Raw genomic sequence first — 19,155 nt, 5'->3', positions numbered from 1 at the left:
ACCGTGAAAGTGCGCATGTTTGTTGCCAGATCTGAACATTAAGTTGCATTGTCCAAACGGCGGGTGAGTACAAACTCCAGGTTAAATTTCCGAAGTTTTGTTACAGTCTAGGTGAATGCCCCTCCGAGTCGCCATTTGAGCTCCAGGAGTGGCATGAGTTCACCACTTAGCACAGACAAGTCGCCTCGGCAACGGGCTTCTTTGCGCCACGTCGTTCCCCTTCATTGACCACGTAGGGGACTCGAACTGCGGTAACTGGAGGCTTGGAAGGTTGAACAGGCAGCTGTAACATGAACAGTATGAGACTAAATCCTACTTGGTACGATTATCAGCTACAATTCTATCGTGATGTACCATCCCCGTCTCAGCCAAGAATCGCCCCAGCCATCCTTTCACTGTTCTCCCCCATCTTCCCGTCTCACACCCTCTACTCATTTGTCCGTGAATCGCGATGTCCGTGTACGTGTCCACGTTCACTCGTTTCCAGAAGATGTATCTTCGATCTTGAGTATGCTCCCCACCATCAGGGCATAGGCTACATCAAAGTAAGCAATGTACATCCGCATCGAATGACACACCTGACATTGTCCTTACCAAAGTATGTTCGTCCTTTTGTTCATTGCCATCACGGCTAGTGAGTCGTTCTATCGTCCAACAGAAAGCTATCCCCAGAGAATTATCAGAACTACGCCGCACAACCCCAAGATGTGATTGTATACTTGCCTTTCCTCTCCTTGGACGGGGTTGCTACCACTTGGGCCAGCAAGTTCACAACGAGACTTTGTTAGTGTACAGTTAACGGCTTTGCCCCGGTTTCAGGCATTCAAAGTATCCACGGCCAGAGAGCGTTTGCACCATCGAAGAGCACCGGTGAGCAGGAAATGACGCTTCGCTTCATAACCCAACTTCTACACGTTCGAAGCACCTGTCTCTGGGATGCCGCAGGAATACCCCTGCGATGCAAACTCGAACGGACGTGAATCCGGACAGAGCTGGGCGCTGCCATTCCTGGGTTTTAAGGAGTCGGAGTGGTTCCGTTCGGTGAAACGTTGAAAGCAGTATTCAATCGGGTCGTCCTTTGCCTTCGTTCTAGAATAGGATACAGCAAGTACATGAGTTACGACAGAAATAGTCACAAACGAGAATGACTACCATTCACAATGACTTTGCAATTTGAGTTCGAGCGGAAAAGGCTGTACGTGATTACACATGACCTTCCTGTCGAGTGGCAGGGATTGTAGGGCCGATCTGTGCAGGAAGGGTTTAGGGAAACGCGACGTAGGCATAGACAACGCACTGCGATTCCGACTCTTCCATCCAATTCATGTCCTAAATGGGAAGGTTTTGTAGTTCCAGTTTGCCGACGTCATGGCTGCAGTCCTTTCAACCAGTCTCAGACAAGGGTTTGTAGCTGGTGGGGTGGTTGCACCAAAATCGACGTTCCATTTAATGTTTCGCGTTGCTCTGAGAGAAAAGCCAAGATGAGTATACATGGTACTCGACCCACCTAACCCGTTCCGCACTAAGCAGCACCGCACGTCTACGTAGTTCTGGGCACTGATTTTGAAGCTGGCGGTGAAAAACCCTCGAATAAAAGTGGGTCGGTCCGTCCGTCTTGAACCGTGAGTAGCGCTTTTCTGGCAGCCTGAAAGGTAATTGATTGATAAATCAGATATGAAGTGCTCCAGTTGATGAGGGCTTGCCATCTCAGCACGTTGAACTGTCCGGACCATTGGTGTCGTGACCGTTGTCATAATCTTGAGTCTGTTGTTTTGGTTAGCTCACAGACAAGTGAGAAAGGAGATAACACACCCACCTCGACTTGAAACGTTGATGTCCTGCTCGGTTCTATGACAGGGTGATGAGATGCACGAGTTCGCCCCTTCTCGTTGAACACGTCATTTTGGTAAAATACTTCAAAAGGGCGTAGGCCCTTACAAACGAGGAACCCACAATCTAGGCCGATCATGGGCGTCGAGTTGTACAACCCTTCTGCCGTCAGGATTTGTCGCGACTGATTATCAGGGAGTGTGTAAGAGTTGAAGTGGGGACGATTCTCTTTATATCTAGAATGATCAGCTTTGTACGAGGTAAAAAGCTCGAGAAGAACTCACAAGCAGTGCGTACAGAGTGAAGGTACTAGTCTGGATGAGCGCCAGGCTGGCAGCGCCTAACACGTAACAAGTTGCTGCCACGGCTTATGGGAAGGGAAAGCCTGCTTTTTTCGCGTAGACTATCGATTCCTCACTGGGCAGAAACCTACTATTCCCAACATGTCTTAGAATACAGGAAAGGGTTCTCGGTTTTGAACCTGGGCCCCCACAAACATTGTCACTCTGGAGGAGATGACACCGAAGAGTGCATTGCTGGCGGTCTCGATGTCGGCGAGACGCACAACTTCACTTTTCGATTCATAATCAGATCAAGAAGTTTCCGTAAAACCGTAAGACTTACATGACACCAGTTTCACACTTGCCATTTGAACCGAGGGCCAACTTTGGTGAGGGAAGGGTATGTCCCGCCCAGTGGTGAAGAAGTCAGATGGTGGTGAACGCCACGATGTCCTTAACGGCAAGAACAGTCAGCTTCGGAAAAGGGGCGAAGCACAAGAAACAACTCACCCTGAAGGGCGCAAGATCGAAATCTCCACACTTGAAGCCACACGTCGCTGTCTACAAAGCCGCAGGCTCATAAAGATCCTTCAACCCATACTCCCCCTTCCCAAAAATCTCTCGAAGCCAGAAATACCGTTGCTGATCGACATATTCACGAAAGTCATGGAGGCCCATGAAGTTTGAGAGTAGGAGCTATGAGCCTAGCCAGGGGCCGTCCTTATTGAGGCTGAGAAGGTGCGAAAGAGGCCTTCGCCGACGAGGCCCAAGACGTAGTGGCAGTATAGGTCGTATTCAGAGATGGTGGAGAGGTAGATGGAGCCAGTAATGGCTGCTTTGTAGGCGTAGTCGGCCATCCTGGTATCAGTTTTTCAGAATCCAAAGTTGAACTCGACGAAGTTGGGGTCGAAGATGAACTCGAGAAGGCAGCCACACCACAGTAGCAGGAGTGAATGACACCCTTGGAGTGGAAGTCGACGTCGAAGAATCCAAAGAGGGAACAACGCCCAAACCATGCACGATACACTCCTGCAACGGCTTAACGGACGAACATACTTCACATCCCTCTCGTTCGCATCCGCCGTCCGAGATTGGGCTTGAGAAGCACAACAAAACGGTGCTTCCCAAATCCGAGGGAATATGTGCGTATTTCGTGGCGTAGAGGCTGTGTCCCACTTTTTGAATCTCAACTCCCTTTCACGTCATTCATGCCCACGGAAACCCTGGCATTCTCCTGACTAGAAACCTAATATAAAGCACAACGTCCTCAGGCACGCGGTTCGCCCACCCAGCATCGAGCACGTCGATTCTAACAGAGGAAGGACTTCGCGTGGCGATCACGCGGAAATGACGAGGCAAAGTTTATGTTGTCCAAGGAGTAGAGGGAGGTTTGGATGAGGGTTTGGGTGAAGGGTCGATAAAAATTGAAGTGGAAAAGAGGCAGTTGAGGCGGAAGACGCGGGAATCGAAGTGGAATGGGGGATTGAAGCGGAAGGAAAACTTTGGATGATTGGCCGGGACGGGAGTCCCTCAGCCATGTGTCTTCTTGCATTCCCCATTTTCGGTCCCTGGTCGTCACTCTGCGTGATTTGGCCCAAGATGGGCTACGTCTTCGTGCGGCTTTGGCTGGAGAAATCGAGGTCGCGTCCTAGGCTCTCCCTCTACACCAGCATCCCTGCGTGCAGACAACTTCCTTGAACAGCTGCATGGTGTCGAAGTAGAGGCGGTTGAAACCTCACTGAATTCTCGACAAGGTGCTTTGATTTGATTCCCATATTATGACTGGCACTAGGTCGGCCATGTAAACTCGGATGGCGGGATTGGGATCTCAAGGGGCGAGTACAAATGAGGGTCGAAGCCATGCGATTATGGTGGGTTTATGTGGGGGGTGTTGCATAAGTGCTTCAATGAGTTGTGACGTAAGTACTGGTTGTGTACGAAGACTTGTATGTGTTTCCAGAGTGGTGGCCGGTGAATAGGCCTTTAGCAGGACTTGATCGTTAAACGTTACAGAGGGAAGCAATTTTACATTGGAAGAAAGAAGTCCAAAATTCGAGAGGCGTACCTTTGTCACAAAGCTGTTTGTGGTGCAACTCAAGGCCATGATGTTAGACGAACTTGAGGAGTGGATGATAAGGAGAAATGAGTCGTAATGTTTGCCGTATGTTTGTTGATTGAGTTGTCTAAAACTGTAACAGACGTGACCTCAATATCACGCGTCTACTGATAACGGTTCCAATCCTCTCGTCTAAGCGCTTACGCGCTCGGCCTCCGTCGGCCCATTCTCAACACCTACGGTTTGATATCTCTATGGACACTTACTGCTCCCTGCTCCCATTACCTATCACCTGCCTATCTCATTTGTTATCCCTGTGTGTTATCCCCATCGTTGTCCTACCCCTTGCCCTACCTACTGCCGTATATAAGAACAGACTGTAACTCGTAGTTACCCCAGTGAATACCAGAGTCTTAACCAGTCTTTCGTGTTCGCTCTTGCTCTCAGTGTGCCAGCTCCAAACTACAGTCACCTTCCGTCACCGTAGTCACAGATCTGTCACAAAAACGTTCACCTGTTCACTACCACCATAGGTCCAAACGATGCCTTCTTCGCCGTGAACGTGGAATTTCAGCAAGAAGGTATTGCGCGTGCTCGCCGATCAAAGCGTTGATTCTTGTCCTTTCCTAAATTCCTTCATCATTTACGAGTCGGTAATGTTTCGCCTGGCCAAATTCCCTTTGATTCATTCCATCCCAGTACGCTTTTCAACGAAATAAAATTCGCTCATTAAGTGGCGCTTAACGTTAACCTTCAACAGCTTAGGTTCAATCCCAATGAATGGGTGGTAGTCGACGAGCGTACTCCGTACCCAGATCTGCCAGTACTCTCCTCCCGGTGTAGACAACCTTATCTCCGGAAGTTTGGGGGTACGAGATACCCACCAGCAGGGATGACGGCTGCTGAAATTCTGGACGTTTCTAACGAGAAGAAGTACTGGCGCTCAATTTCTCAGGTTAGAGCATATTTGGAGTACGTGGTTCTGGCGAAGCAAGACGAGGAGGGGATGACTTGGCACCTTGATCCTGATGAAGAACTTCACCCTGGCTCTGACGGGAACGGGAAAGGTAGCCAACACAGGGTGCGTGTATTGATTTATATGTTGCAACTTACTGATCATATGGTATGTCTAGGAATGAATCAACGTTGCTCTGTTAAAACGCACAGAAGCAAGACGAAGACGGGCTGACTTAGCATCTTTATCCTGATGAAGGAATTCACCCTGGTTTGGACAGGAACTGGCAAGGCGATAGAATGACTCCAGAGGAAATCGATACTCTTGCTTCCCAGTTGCAATCTAATCAAGCCAAGATAGCGGTTATGCCAACCGTCGTCGGGTCGATAGCCGGTGACTAGTATCGCAACGAGTTCTGGCTACTTTGGAGGGCGCCTCCCACAACCGTTCTCGAGCGTGTCGGACTTTGTCGAGTACCATCGACAATTTTTGGGCCATGATATTCCGTTTTGCTTGGTTGAAGACATGCTCGCTGCCTTACCTCGCGACATGGCCATGTGTTTTGTCTACGGTGGCTTCTTCCCAAACAATTTTTTGTGGCTCGCGATCATTGATTGGGCGACGCCCTCGCGCTTGCTCACCTGTACAGGGGGCCTGCAGACAGGGGGACATAAGACCAGTGTTCGAGCTCAATAACATCAGCCTGTATTTAACTAACTTCATGATCAGCTCTTTTTGCTCCCCAAGCGAGTCGAGATGAAAGGCTCGCTTTACGATTTCTCTCACTTCTTGACTCCAGTCCTTTCAAGTTGTTTGAACGGCATAACGTATTCATCAGACCCACAACACCCTCCAGTGGTGAGGAAAAGTTCATGGGAGTATATCTGTCAGAAACAGATGGTCCAATCACAATTAGTCGTGATTGGTGTCACTCCATCGGTCAGGGCGCTCCTTACTTGATCAAGCCTCACGACTAGAAAGGATCGCAACACACCACAACCAAATCCTCGCCGAACTCGAGACTGAGATGGCAATCGCTCAGGAAGCCTTGAAAACTATGATGCAGCAGCGAAATGATACACACGCCCTGTTGGCGCCCTTGAGCAGCACTGTCGACGCAGGTGAAGCTCTCTTTGATAACGTTGACGAACAAATGGTTGACGTAGAATGCGATTTGTACTCGCTGCAAGGTGGATCAGAGAAGCAGATCTCAAGCGCAAGCATCACGGATCATAGCGAAACTTTGTACGAAATCAAACCTGAAATCGAGGAAGGCCAACTAGAGCTGCGACGGCCCTTGAAGCAACGTAAAGATGTTTCAGAGCAGTTGGATCTCCATCGTGACCTACTCTCGCCCATACGCAAGGTTCCCCCAGAGATCATTTGTATGATATTCTTACTCTGAGCCTCTGACAGCCATTTTCTCCAATCCCCAACTCATGTCTCTTCGAGTGTTCTGACTGGCGTTTGTGTTGCTTGGAAGAATATTGCACTCGGTATGCCCGAATTATGGTCCTTCATACTGGTCGAGATACGGAAAGGGAAGTTTTACCCTGACAAACGGACCATTGGAAGGTGGATTGAGCGCTCTGGCTCCTCCGCGCTTGCTTTCTCTATTGAAGAGAGAGATTCATCTTTTCACAGCAGCCATGCAGGAGTTGATCAGATTCCGCCCACCATGCCACACGACAATACGAACTCTGAGCACCCCGCTGGATCACCAGTTGCGTCCATGCTCGACCCCTTCAGTCCCCATTACTCTCGATGGCAGAGAGTCCGTCTGAGATACAGCGATGCATCGCCTGGTACAGTTGTTACTGCCTTGCCATTGCCCATAAACACGACGTATCCTTTACTTGAAGAGGTATACTTGGACAAAGGTTACTGGTGGGCACAAGAAGATCTAGACTGCATCAAATCCATGATGGTCTCCGCACCACGGCTCCATTCCGTTACCTGGCTAAGCGAGAAATCATACAAAATGCTTGCATTTCCATGGAAGCAGCTCACACACTTCTTGCAGGGCCCCATTGCCACTATGAACGAGGGTCTTCGTGTCCTAGCGATCTGTCCTCATCTCAAATCCCTGGAGCTGACGCTCTTTCTTCCCATGTTTCCCATCGACGACGACGACGATCCATTTGTCCACAACACTTTAGAACGCCTACATCTACGTACTGCAGGTAACCTGGCAGTCCTTTTCGACAAAGTCACTCTACCAGCTTTAAAGGATCTATCGCTTTCCGAATTACATGGAGCCTCACCCAACCCCCCTATACAGCTTGGCCGGTGGCCACAATCCCAGTTCCTTGCATTCCTTCTACGTTCAGGTTGCACCATCAAGCAATTCATCATTCAGGAGTGGGATATTTCAGCAGAAGAGATAGCGGAGTGCCTCGTACATCCGCAGATATCGAAGTCATTGGATTCGTTGTCTATCACGGAATATCACCAAAAGCATCTGTGCATGACGGATGGGGTTCTTAGGCTGTTGACGTATTCCCCATCGGTTATCTTGTCAGAAAACGTTCTGGGTGGTGGGGACGACCAACTGATCGAGGACGCCCCATCGGAGACTATCCGTCCGAATCTCACGACCATCAAGCTGTGGGATGCATTTCCGCCCATGATGGAAAGGTCGCAGATATGGTAGAGTCGAGATGGTTATCCAGGACCAAAGGTTGCCCCATCGTGCAACTCAGGACGGCGGCAATAGGGTTTTTCGCTGAGGCATGTCATACGGAGGATTGGACGCGGTTGGAGGCGCTGAACGTAGACAGGTCCGGGATCACACATGTTCGACTGTGTGATGGTGGGGTCAATTTTTGTTATCTATACATGCCAAGATGCAGTCGCCCTGATTGACACTGACCAACGCCTGAGCTTGGATAGCATGTGGCGAATACAAGAATTCCTGTTCATGGATGATCTTTAAATTGTCGAGTGCGATGGTGCTGGGAGATTTAGCGCGTGTTTGAGCTCATTGACATCAATCTGTAATTATTCAACGTTATTCAACTCCATAGTCAGCTCTTTTTGCTCACCAGGAGTCCCCAAGCGATTCGAGATGAAAGGCTCGCCTGATGATTTCTTTCACTTTTCGATTGTCCGCAAGAATGGTTTTTACAAAACTACGACTTCGGTCCTTCCAGGGTCTCGTTGTTAGGCTACTAGAACGTCATAATGCATTCCTCCAACTCACCACACCCCTCAGTGGTGGACATGGAAGTGGTTTTGAAGTAGTTGGCCCAGGGTTGGCCATCTCCGCTTCCAGTCACGCGTACGAAAGTCACAATCGGTCGTGACCAGTATCAGAGGACACATCTCTGAGTCAATTTCGACTTCGACGATGATTTGGTCAATTTCTCAGGAAGCCTTGAAAACTAGGATGAAGCAGCGAAACGAAGCACACGCCCTGTTGGCGTCCTTGAGCAGCCTTGTCTTGGGGCAATGTCCAAACATTTTGGATTTCCATCGTGACGAACTCTCGCCCATACGTAGGCTCCCCCCAGAGATCATTCGTATCATATTCCTCTTCTGGGCCTCCGACAGGCATTTTTTTCAATCCCCCACTTGTGTCTCTCCAAGTGTTTTGACTGGCGTTTGTGTTTCCTGGAGGAATATTGCATTCGGTATGCCCGAATTATGGTCCTTGATAGTGGTCGAGATACGGAATGGGAAGTTTTACCCTGACAAACGGACCATTGAAAAGTGGATCAAGCGCTCTGGCTCCTACGCGCTTTCTTTCTCTATTGAAGAAAGAGACCCATTGTTTCACAGCAACCTTACAGTACGACTTGGTCCTGTCCTGCGCACCCTGCTATATGGCGATACAAACCCTGACCACTCCGCTGAATCACCAGTCGCGTCCATGCTCAATCTCTTCATTCCCCATCACTTTCGATGGCAAAAAATCCTTCTGAGATACAAAAATGCATGGAATGGGAAAGTTGGGTTCGCTTCCCTCCCCAGGAACGCCACGTATCCTTTACTTGAGGAGGTACACTTATATGAAAATCATTCCTTGTGGGCACTGGAAGATGTGGACCGCATTAAATCCATGATGATCTCCGCACCACGGCTCCATTCCATCAGCTGGCTGAGCCAGAAATCATACGCGACGCTCGCCTTTCCCTGGGAGCAGCTCACACACTTCACGCTGGGCTCTCCCACCGTTGTGGACAAAGGCCTATGTATCCTTGCGACCTGCCCTCATCTCAAATCCCTGGAACTGATGCTCCTTCCCATGTTCCCCGTCTCTAACGACGGTGACCCATTTGTCCACAACACTTTACAACACCTTCATCTAAGTGCTGTAGGTAACTTGGCAGCTTTCTTTGACAAAGTCACTTTACCAGCTTTGAAGAATCTATCGCTCTCCGAATTACATGGAACCGCACCCGACCCCCCTATACACCTGGGCCGCTGGCCACAATCCCAGTTCCTCGCATTCCTCCTACGTTCAGGTTGCAACATCGAGCAATTCATCATTGATGAGTGTGATATCTCCGCAGAAGATTTAGCAGAGTGCCTCGCACATCCGCAGATATCAAAATCATTGGGTTCGTTGTCTATCATGGAAGGTCACCTAAAGAATCTGTGCGTGACGGATGAGGTGCTTAGGCGGTTGACGTATACCCCATCGGAGACCATCTGTCCAAATCTCACGGCCATCAAGCTGTGGGGATGCATTTCCGCCCAGGATGGAAAGGTCGCGGATATGGTTGAGTCGAGGTGGTTATTCAGGACCGAGGGATGCCCCATCATGCAACTGAGGACGGCAGTAATAGGGTTTTCCCCTGGCGCATGTCATACGGAGGATTGGAGTCGGTTGGTGGCGTTGAACATAAAGAGGTTCGGGATCACACATAGTCAACTGTGATGGTGGGGTCAAAGTTCGTTTTCTATGCATACCACGGGAGTTATACCCTCGCAATGTGAAGGACATTCATATCTACGTTGACAAGTGAGCATGATTTTTGTGCTAAAACCAATACAATCCCAGCCCATCAACGAACGACATCTTGAGTAACTCTTCTACCAAGCCAGCATCTACCAGATCGACACAATGTAGAGCCCTGAGCGCCGATAGCCTTTGCCCATCACAAACATCTTTCATTTATGTTGATGTTGCTCTCCGGCCAAATAACAACATCGCTATGGTTGTGCTTGAAAAAGAGCATCCAAGGACACACCATTGATGACGTCTTCCACAAAATCGTTTCGTTTAGAGAAACGGAATGTCCATACATTTGCCCCGATGGGTGGTTCTGCTGCCCGTGTCCTCATTCCAGTGGGCGATGCGGACCGCAGTGGAAGTGGATGTGTGGAACGGGAAGGGAGAGGGCCTAAATGAGGGTTTGAACGTGGGTATTCATCACACCAACCGGCCTTGCACTGATAGAATGAGCGAAGGGACACGTTTAATGGAAACTTGGACTTGCTGTGGTCCATTGTCTGGATATACATGACGTTGTAAGATTTCGGGTGAGGGAACTTGATTGACGACCGTAGAACCGAACGACTGTGAGGGAGAGAGGGACAGCTGGGTGGGATATAACAACGGCCGAAATCTAGGGGGAGAGGGGTGATGCTTGCAGCCTCCATTTTCATTCAATCGCCCTTGACTGACCAAATCACCATCGTTACAGTTGTCCTAGAAGTGCCTGTCTTAACTCTGGTGGCATTTATGTCCTTGATGGAGAGGAGAGGGTCGATTTGTAGGTGTTCTCGATGGCAGGTTTGGAGTAGGGCGACCCGATACCCAAGCTCAAACTGTGAACGAGTACACTCCTTCCAAGGACCCACAAGAAGCGAGGGTGCTGGCAGTCGACAAACGAAAGTTCGCAAAAATATTGCCCCGGTATGATGATTAGGTGACGATGCTCGAGGAGAAGCTGGTCAATTCGATAGTAGAGGTTGTTGATGGCTGAGATTCGATTTTTGGCTTGGGTGGCCAAAGCCCAGACAGATGTGGGGGAGAGGGGTAAAGCCAGCTGGCATGCGGTCATAGCCTAGGGAACCTATAAGAGATGATGCATGCAATCTCTACGTCAGTTCGTCACCGCCCTTGACTGATCAGTCGTCCTGGGGAATGCTTTTGTCCGCCGCCGTTTGTCCACAGTGGATTTCAAGATCCCTGCCCGGTGATTACGCTCGAGGAGCTGGTCGATCTGCAGAGACTCTTGATGGTTGGGACTGGGTTTTGGCTTGGCTGGCCTAACTGACGAACGAGAGGCAGTCGCGGAGGAGAGGCAGCGGGGCATACGATCGTGGTTAAGATCTTTGGAGAGAATCCGTCATGATGTAACAGTTGTTCCAGAAAGCATTGTCTGATGTATGAACAAGCGACTATGCCTCGAAAAAAATGGCTCCTTGGTCCAATAGGTTTCAGCGTTGGATAAAGCCCGCCCCGATTGGCATTGGCCACCAACGCCTGAACTTGGACAACTTGTGGCGAATTCAAGAGTTCCTCCTGTTCATGGATTCTGATCGAGTACGATCATGTTGCTCCGTCGACTCGCTGAAGGAGCACCGCCTTTCAAGGACATCTTGAGGTAGAAGGTTTGGCGCGATAGTCACGAGTTCAACCTGCGAGCGTGGTGGTGGTATTGGGTAGGGCCCCTCAGGCTGGGTGATGAGGACAGTCGCGGACGAATACGCTCCTGTTCAACGTCTGCTCCTCGACCTTCAGGTCCAGAGTGCGTCGCGCGCTCGCTGTATGACCTTAGATCCTGCCTATCCAGAGACTACTAAAATTATTCAGCTCAACGCGCATTACAAGCCTATAAGTTAACCAATCCAATAGAATATGTAAGTGGGGGTAGTTCATCAAAGCACAGTGGGGAACCAACATAAAACTTCCTCAACTCAGTCATAGTACTCCACCACCCCACCAGCACCCAAACTCCCCCTCCGAACCTTCTCCCCTTTAGCACGGAGTATATCCTCAATCGTAGGATTCTTCCCTTCCTCAGTGCCGAATTTGAACCAGCCCAGGTGGTCCGCTATCAGATGCCTACAACGTTCCCCGTTGTGAGTCAGGACCCCAATCTCAAGAAAAAAGAAGAAACCCACCGATTCTTACACCCCGGACATTCAACCAACACAATACCGCGCTCATAGCTGCGTTTTGTGAATTGGTGGGTTGAGCGTTCGCCGCATCCCTCAACTGTACATGTGAATGTCATGGAGAGTCGGGGTTCGAGTTTTTCGGGGAGGGGTTGGGAAGAGGTGGTTGTTAATGGAGAAGAGGAGGAGGAGGGTGAGGAAGAAGAAGAAGAGGCAGAGGCATCCTCTGATATTGGCTCTGTATGTGGCAGAGATGTGGTGTACGGTCTGCGAGCGAGAGGTATGGGAAGTCTTCTGGCTGTTGAAAAAGCTGCGGGTCGCAGCTGAAAAGAGATGGATGGGTGGTGTGGAACCATGAGGCTGCGTAGTGGTGGTAGGATGCCCAAGTTTTTGAAGAGCCTTGACGGGAGCATGTTGTTGAGAAGCAAGAGACGCAAAAACATGTACAATTGTTGCTTGATCACTTTCCCCAGGGCTTGTCAAACTGGCAAATGTTCTGGCGTTCGTAAATAGCACGTAAAAGTACACGTAGTAAAGACATGATAAGATAATCAGATCGTCGCAAGTCAATGGTCTATGTCGTGTGCTACAAGGAAAGGATAATAGGTCAAACGAAAAGTGAGGAAGTTGTGCTTGAGGGGGGCACGTTGTCCGTATAAGAAAAGATGTCGTCCATAGCTACGTAGGAGCTAAATCGTCCACAGCTCAATGGTGAGGGATAGGTATGCGCTCCAACGGAGCTCAACCAGCCTGATAAACAGCAGGCCCAGCAACGATATGCCGATTGATGAACGAAATATTGAACGGCGTTACGAAGATATCTTCATCCGTTATCGCAATGAACCTTTTATATATACTCATCAGCCACTCAATTCGATACGGCAAAGGGAGGTACGTGCATGGTAGCATTAACAATAGGCGACGACCCATTCCCGAAAACGGTCCCATTCGGCTGGAACGTCATTCCCGTCTGATTGACGATGTTTTCAAGGACGGTGTAGGTGGTGTTGAGTTGCGATATCCAGGCTACGAACTATACCACATTCCATTCGTCAGTCCCACGCGCAAGTAATTTAAGGATGGATGGAAGAAGACATAAAACCAACGCCAAACCTCACCTGAGGCAGACCAGCAGTCGTATTCGTAACGAAACTACTATTGGGGCCTATCGCTTGACCGGGTAAATCCCAAGTAAGATTGACCTGTCGTCCGGGGAAGGAGAGGGGAATGGAGCGGTTATGCGTGATGGCGGGGTTGGTGTTGTTGTCTGGGATGGAGGTGTTGACGAAGGGTGTTGGGTCGGGGTTGTTCTGTGTGGAAGAATGGGTGAGTAGGGAGGTCGAGGGGTGAAGGAAGTAAAACGGAAAATGGAAGGACAAAAACGCACAACGACATTCAACGCCGGAAAATTCTGAAACTCAATCACCGGATTCCCAGCTGGACAACTTATAATCAAAGGCGCCAACAGCGTCCACATCATGCTCTGCGTAATCGCCGTTTGAAAGTCGACAGGAACGGGGAAGAGGCCTTCGTACTGGCGGAATATCATTTGTTCGCGGGAGGAGGCTGTTAGTGTTTGAGCGAGGAGTTGGGCGGCTGCGCGCGAGTCGAGGTGTTCGATGAAGCCTAGGATACCGGATTCGCCTATTGCTGCTATCTGGAGGGGGAGGGGTCGGTGGGGAAGAGGGGAAGGGAGGGAGGCACGAACCTGTTGGCTGAAGTTGATGAATTCGCGGACGTCTTCGAATGGGAATTGATAAGTGCACTGATTGGCTGCTTGTTCTGTATCGTAACGTTTAGGCCTCAATGCTGCTGGGAGTTATGGGACGAGGTTACCCCACCTCCGATCATGTTTGAGAGCAGAGTAGCATGCGACAGTTTTTGATCAGCTAAGAACTGGATGAGGAATCTGTCCGCTTCGAAGATCTGTACGTCCTCGAATTCTTGAACTGTGAAAGTTGCGAGGCCAAAGTGGAAGAGGTCGAGTTCGAGGAGCTGTTGGTTCAATGCGAGGTTCTGTGGCGTTGAACGTCAGTAGGGATGGACGAGAGATGAGATGAGCAAGCCAGACGTACGAGGGACTGGAAATCAAAGTCGCTCAGGGGATGATAGAACGGAGGTGTAGAGTTGGTTCCGAGACCACCGGAAGGTTGGAAGTTGAGTGCTGTGGTGGTAGTAGTCGGGATTGTCGTCGTGGGCCAGGCAACAGCCAACCCAGCCAGGGCAGCAGCAGCGAGGGGGATCCACATTGTTCAAAGTGGGTGTTGAGCTTGCTGCTCATTTTGCATATTCAACTTTAAAGGGGACCGTGGAGCGATAGTCAATACAGAGTCGGGGAATGAATTGACTGGTGAGACAACGTATACTGTACCGGCGGGGAGACTGGCATTATCCGCGCACATATAGAATTGTTATGATAGAATTGGCTTGGAGGACGTCAGACGAGGATGTAAGACTCCGGGATGTGAAGCGTACCATTAGATAATCTGACGACATTTATCGATTGGTTTCAGCCAAGTGTCTTTCTCATCGTCGTCGCGTCAAGGCGCGTCGCGTCCACAACACCCGTCCGAAAATCCCCCCTGTGGTGCTCCCTATGTCTTCATTTTCTCTGCCAACAATCGTGGGTTGGAAACCTGAGGGCGTCTCACGACGGGTGTTTCCCAAATTCCCACTGGCCAGTCTGGCTTTGATCCTTCAAAGCATCTCAAAATGGTTGAACGTCGACTGATTAGCCCATCGGCGAAGCAAAGGAGCTTGGGCCGGGCATTCGGATGAAAGTAATCGTCCAGGAAGGGAACACGCTGCGGCGTGTGACGTGCTCAGGATTGGACAGTTGTAGGAGGTATGTTGGACATTGGGTAGACAAGCTACTAGCCACAGGCGGAAAGTGTGGCGGGGGTAGATGTCATAAAGGGAGAGCAGAGTGTATGACAATTGTGGCGTCTCTAGTTCTCTTGTTGGGCGGCGGCTTAGGAAAAGCGTCGCATCCTGAATAAGGGTTGTACGCGAAAGCTGCGTAGGACGTCTGGCAATGAAATGAGCGGGAGAAATATGAGAAACATATCGAAAACCTCAGAGACAAGAACCCAGTCGCCCATGCACAAAACACGCCCATCATTATGCCGTAGATACCTCGTCCGTCTTGGATAGGCTTCAGATCGGGGGATTGGGTTACGAGATTGCTTGAAGGCAAGGGTTTTGAAGATATAACACTGAAGGTACAGGTTCGTGCCATCGGCGTTGCCTGATGACTTGTCAACAAGAACTTCGTTATCAAAAGAAAACGGTGAACACATACCGCTGAGGAACATTGTGCCTCCAACTTTCAAGGGCCGCGTTGACCACCGTGGAGAGCGGCATTGGTGGAGCGGGCAATAAGTGGGATCTATTGATGCGATGTATAGGACGAAAGGCTAGCTTGGTCATTAGCAAACGATTTTGGGTAGAGGGGTGGTGCCGAGCGGCGAGGAGGAGGTTCGCCAGCTCATACCAAACACTGGCAAAGAGATCTGCTGAAATCCTCGTCTCGCCAACGGTTCTGCAACCCTCCCCATCGCTCATCTGACACATTCATTCCTTCATTCCCCTACAACGGAATTGTAAGGGCGTAGATAGCAGCTGTATGAACCCGCTACATATTTACCTTTTCGAGAAAGCAGGGTGTTGTCAGCCACAATATCTGAGTCAGCCACCCACATTTGACGCCGCACAGCATTGTCACTTCCTTCTCTACCACCATGCCTGATCCTGGTCGCCCCCTCGGAAGTCGTTTGAAAGGCAAGTTCAAGGCATTGTACAATCGACTCTCAGAGTCTCGCCGCCCATTCAATGAGAATCTTTCAACTGGTTTAAGGTTAGGGTTCACTTCCATATCTGCGCATATCATGCTCACGAGATCTTTACAAGGAGTCCTGAGGTTACAGAAGGCACAGCTCTGGTACATGTCTACACTTTGAGTCAAATAGATTCTTCTGCTTATATTTCATGGGACACCAGAATGTATTTCAGGGAGCTCACAACTTCATTATCAAGGATTCCAACTTCTATAGTGCCCAAAATGTATGTTCTGTTATGATGGTAGTGATCATTGAGATATTGATCCTTTTTTTTTTTTTCAAGATGGAGTTTAACCAACAAAGCAGCAGCATTCAGAATGATACACTTTCCATTCCCCAGAAACCAAATTCAAGTGCTCTATTTACAGGTCGTGAAGACATTATCAAGAAACTGAAGAATCACTTTGCAGCTTCAGATCAGGGGAATACACTGAGGAAATCTTTTCTACTATATGGTATGGGAGGCATTGGAAAGACTCAAATTTGTTTGAAGTTTGTGGAAGAGATGGCTGACAGGTATTTGCTCTTGATCTATTAGCTTTTGAGGTCTTTGAAGAACATTTCTAGATTCTCCCATGTCTTTTGGATTGATGCATCTTCTGAAGATACAATTACTCTGGGTCTGAAGGGTCTTTGCTTCCATCCTGATGCTAAAGTTGCTGTTAGTTTGAGCTCTGTGTCCTCTCAGTCTGCTCTTGCATGGATCTCTTCACTGCAGAGTGATTGGCTTCTAGTGTTTGATAATGCTGATGGTGCACCTGAAGTTGTAGAGAAATTTATTCCATCTGGGTCTCAGGGAAATATTGTGGTCACAAGTAGAAATAGATCTCTTGGACGTGTTACAACTTATCAGAATTCTCTGGAGGTTTGCCAAATGGCAGAGAATGAAGCTATCTTGCTTCTTCTGAAAGCTAGCCACCTCACTGGAGCATCTGGAAATATCTATAATCTAGCACAAAGTATTGTCAATGAGCTCTGCTGTTTACCTCTGGCAGTTGATCAAGCTGGGGCTGCCATTGAAGCTGGTCTCTGCAGTATTGATAATTATCTTCAGAATCTTTCTCAGCATCGAATGAGACTTATGAATGATTCTAACTTCAAAGGAGCATCTCAATATAACCGTACAGTCTATCAAACCTGGGACTTGTCATTTTGTGAAATTGAATCTAGGGCAAGAAGAAAGACAAGCAGCAAAGATGGAGAGGCTGCCCATGCAGCTATTCTTATTCTTCAAACTGCTGCCTTTTTTCATTATGAAAATATATTTGAGGCTATATTCAGAAAAGCTTCCACTTCATTCAGTTCAGAACAATATGAAAAGCTGGATGAAAAGGTTATAAAGAGCATCACTGACTTGCTTCAGCTTGGAGAGGATCAATGCTGGAATGAAATAATCTTTCATGAAGGAATTAGGGTTCTCAGATCATTCTCATTGATCAAAGAAGGCTCATCTTCTGGTATCTATACTGTCCATCCTTTGATGCATCAGTGGAATAGAGATAGAATGGCCATATCAGAAAAACAAGTTATGCATAAAGTAGCCAAATTGATACTTGTGCACTCTATTCCAATAGGTGGTGCAGCTGAAGACTTTGCATTTCGAAGGCTTCTGTTAGTGCACATCAAGGCCAATTATCAGTTTCAACAGCAAAACTACATCAAAAAAGAATTTGATGAGCTTGAATATATCAGATTCAGTGATGTAATGCAAGAAAATGGCCTGTGGAAAGATGCAGAGGACCTTCAATATCAACTTATGAAGATAAGAAAAGAAAAATTTGGAGAAACACATCAATTAACACTAGTCAGCATGACAAATCTTGCATCAACCTTTGCATGTCAAGGAAAAATTGAGGATGCTGAGAAGTTGAGGATGCAAGTTTATGAATCTGAGTATAAAGCTGCTGGGGCCAGAACATCCAGACACACTAACAGCATGCACAATCTTGCATTAACTTTTTCAAATCAAGGACAATTTGGGGAAGCTGAGAGGTTGCAGATGCAAGTTTTGAATCTGTGTACAAAGCTGCTGGGGCCAGAACATCCACATACACTGAACAGCATGAACAATCTTGCATTAACTTTTCATATCAAGGACAATTTGAGGAAGCTAAGAAGTTGCAGATGCAAGTTTTGAATCTGTGTACAAAGCTGCTGGGGCCAGAACATCCACAAACACTAACCAGCATGAACAATCTTGCATTAACTTTCTCATATCAAGGACAATTTGAGGAAGCTAAGAAGTTGCAGATGCAAGTTTTGAATCTGTGTACAAAGCTGCTGGGGCCAGAACATCCACATACACTAACAGCATGAACAATCTTGCATCAACTTTGCATATCAAGGAAAATTTGAGGAAGCTGAGAAGTTGCAGATGCAAGTTTTGAATCTGCGTACAAAGCTGCTGGGGCCAGAACATCCAGATACACTAACCAGCATGAACAATCTTGCATTAACTTTTCATATCAAGGAAATTTGAGGAAGCTAAGAAGTTGCAGATGCAAGTTTTGAATCTGTAGACAAAGCTGCTGGGGCCAGAACATCCACATACACTAACCAGCATGAACAATCTTGCATCAACTTTTTCAAATCAAGAACAATTTGAGGAAGCTGAGAAGTTGCAGATGCAAGTATTGAATCTGCGTACAAAGCTGCTGGGGCCAGAACATCCACATACACTAACCAGCATGAACAATCTTGCATTAACTTTCATATCAAGGACAATTTGAGGAAGCTAAGAAGTTGCAGATGCAAGTTTTGAATCTGCGTACAAAGCTGCTGGGGCCAGAACATCCACATACACTAACCAGCATGAACAATCTTGCATTAACTTTCTCAAATCAAGGACAATTTGAGGAAGCTAAGAAGTTGCAGATGCAAGTTTTGAATCTGCGTACAAAGCTGCTGGGGCCAGAACATCCACATACACTAACAGCATGAACAATCTTGCATCAACTTTTTGCAAATCAAGAACAATTTGAGGAAGCTGAGAAGTTGCAGGTGCAAGTTTTGAATCTGCGTACAAAGCTGCTGGGGCCAGAACATCCAGATACACTAGCCAGCATGAACAATCTTGCATTAACTTTCTTAGGTCAGGGACAGTTTGAGGAAGCTGAGAAGTTG

The 19,155-nt window shown here is 48.3% G+C and overlaps 5 protein-coding genes across 5 annotated transcripts; 2 read left to right on the top strand and 3 right to left on the bottom strand.

Moving 5' to 3' along the window:
* Window positions 1–2,331: 2,331 nt before the first annotated feature.
* Window positions 2,332–2,692, bottom strand: LACBIDRAFT_302666 (uncharacterized protein; the record flags this gene model as incomplete). The annotated part of the gene is made up of 3 exons (XM_001883485.1): window positions 2,332–2,402; window positions 2,455–2,564; window positions 2,622–2,692. 3 exons carry the CDS (start codon window positions 2,690–2,692, stop codon window positions 2,332–2,334), a joined length of 252 nt encoding a protein of 83 aa, XP_001883520.1.
* A 2,367-nt stretch (window positions 2,693–5,059) lies between these two features.
* LACBIDRAFT_329467 (uncharacterized protein) lies at window positions 5,060–7,775 on the top strand (the record flags this gene model as incomplete). Its single annotated transcript, XM_001883579.1, has 4 exons — window positions 5,060–5,248; window positions 5,513–5,765; window positions 6,067–6,507; window positions 6,529–7,775. The coding sequence occupies 4 exons, from the start codon at window positions 5,060–5,062 to the stop codon at window positions 7,773–7,775; spliced, it is 2,130 nt and encodes a 709-aa protein (XP_001883614.1).
* A 696-nt stretch (window positions 7,776–8,471) lies between these two features.
* On the top strand, window positions 8,472–10,004 carry LACBIDRAFT_329466 (uncharacterized protein; the record flags this gene model as incomplete). The annotated part of the gene is made up of 1 exon (XM_001883578.1): window positions 8,472–10,004. The coding sequence occupies one exon, from the start codon at window positions 8,472–8,474 to the stop codon at window positions 10,002–10,004; it is 1,533 nt and encodes a 510-aa protein (XP_001883613.1).
* A 1,988-nt stretch (window positions 10,005–11,992) lies between these two features.
* On the bottom strand, window positions 11,993–12,333 carry LACBIDRAFT_163696 (uncharacterized protein; the record flags this gene model as incomplete). The annotated part of the gene is made up of 2 exons (XM_001883484.2): window positions 11,993–12,140; window positions 12,200–12,333. Coding segments are annotated over 2 exons (282 nt in total), but the record flags the coding sequence as incomplete, so codon positions are not given.
* Window positions 12,334–12,934: 601 nt separating this feature from the next.
* LACBIDRAFT_302661 (uncharacterized protein) lies at window positions 12,935–14,442 on the bottom strand (the record flags this gene model as incomplete). The annotated part of the gene is made up of 7 exons (XM_001883483.1): window positions 12,935–13,037; window positions 13,093–13,226; window positions 13,312–13,503; window positions 13,581–13,850; window positions 13,902–13,975; window positions 14,035–14,209; window positions 14,269–14,442. The coding sequence occupies 7 exons, from the start codon at window positions 14,440–14,442 to the stop codon at window positions 12,935–12,937; spliced, it is 1,122 nt and encodes a 373-aa protein (XP_001883518.1).
* Window positions 14,443–19,155: the final 4,713 nt, after the last annotated feature.

This window comes from Laccaria bicolor, genomic scaffold (assembly GCF_000143565.1).
Source record: "Laccaria bicolor S238N-H82 LACBIscaffold_21 genomic scaffold, whole genome shotgun sequence".
NCBI classification, from domain to species: Eukaryota; Fungi; Basidiomycota; class Agaricomycetes; order Agaricales; family Hydnangiaceae; genus Laccaria; species Laccaria bicolor.
Note: the sequence above shows the minus strand (reverse complement) of the source record. Positions and strands in the feature narration are given on the sequence as shown.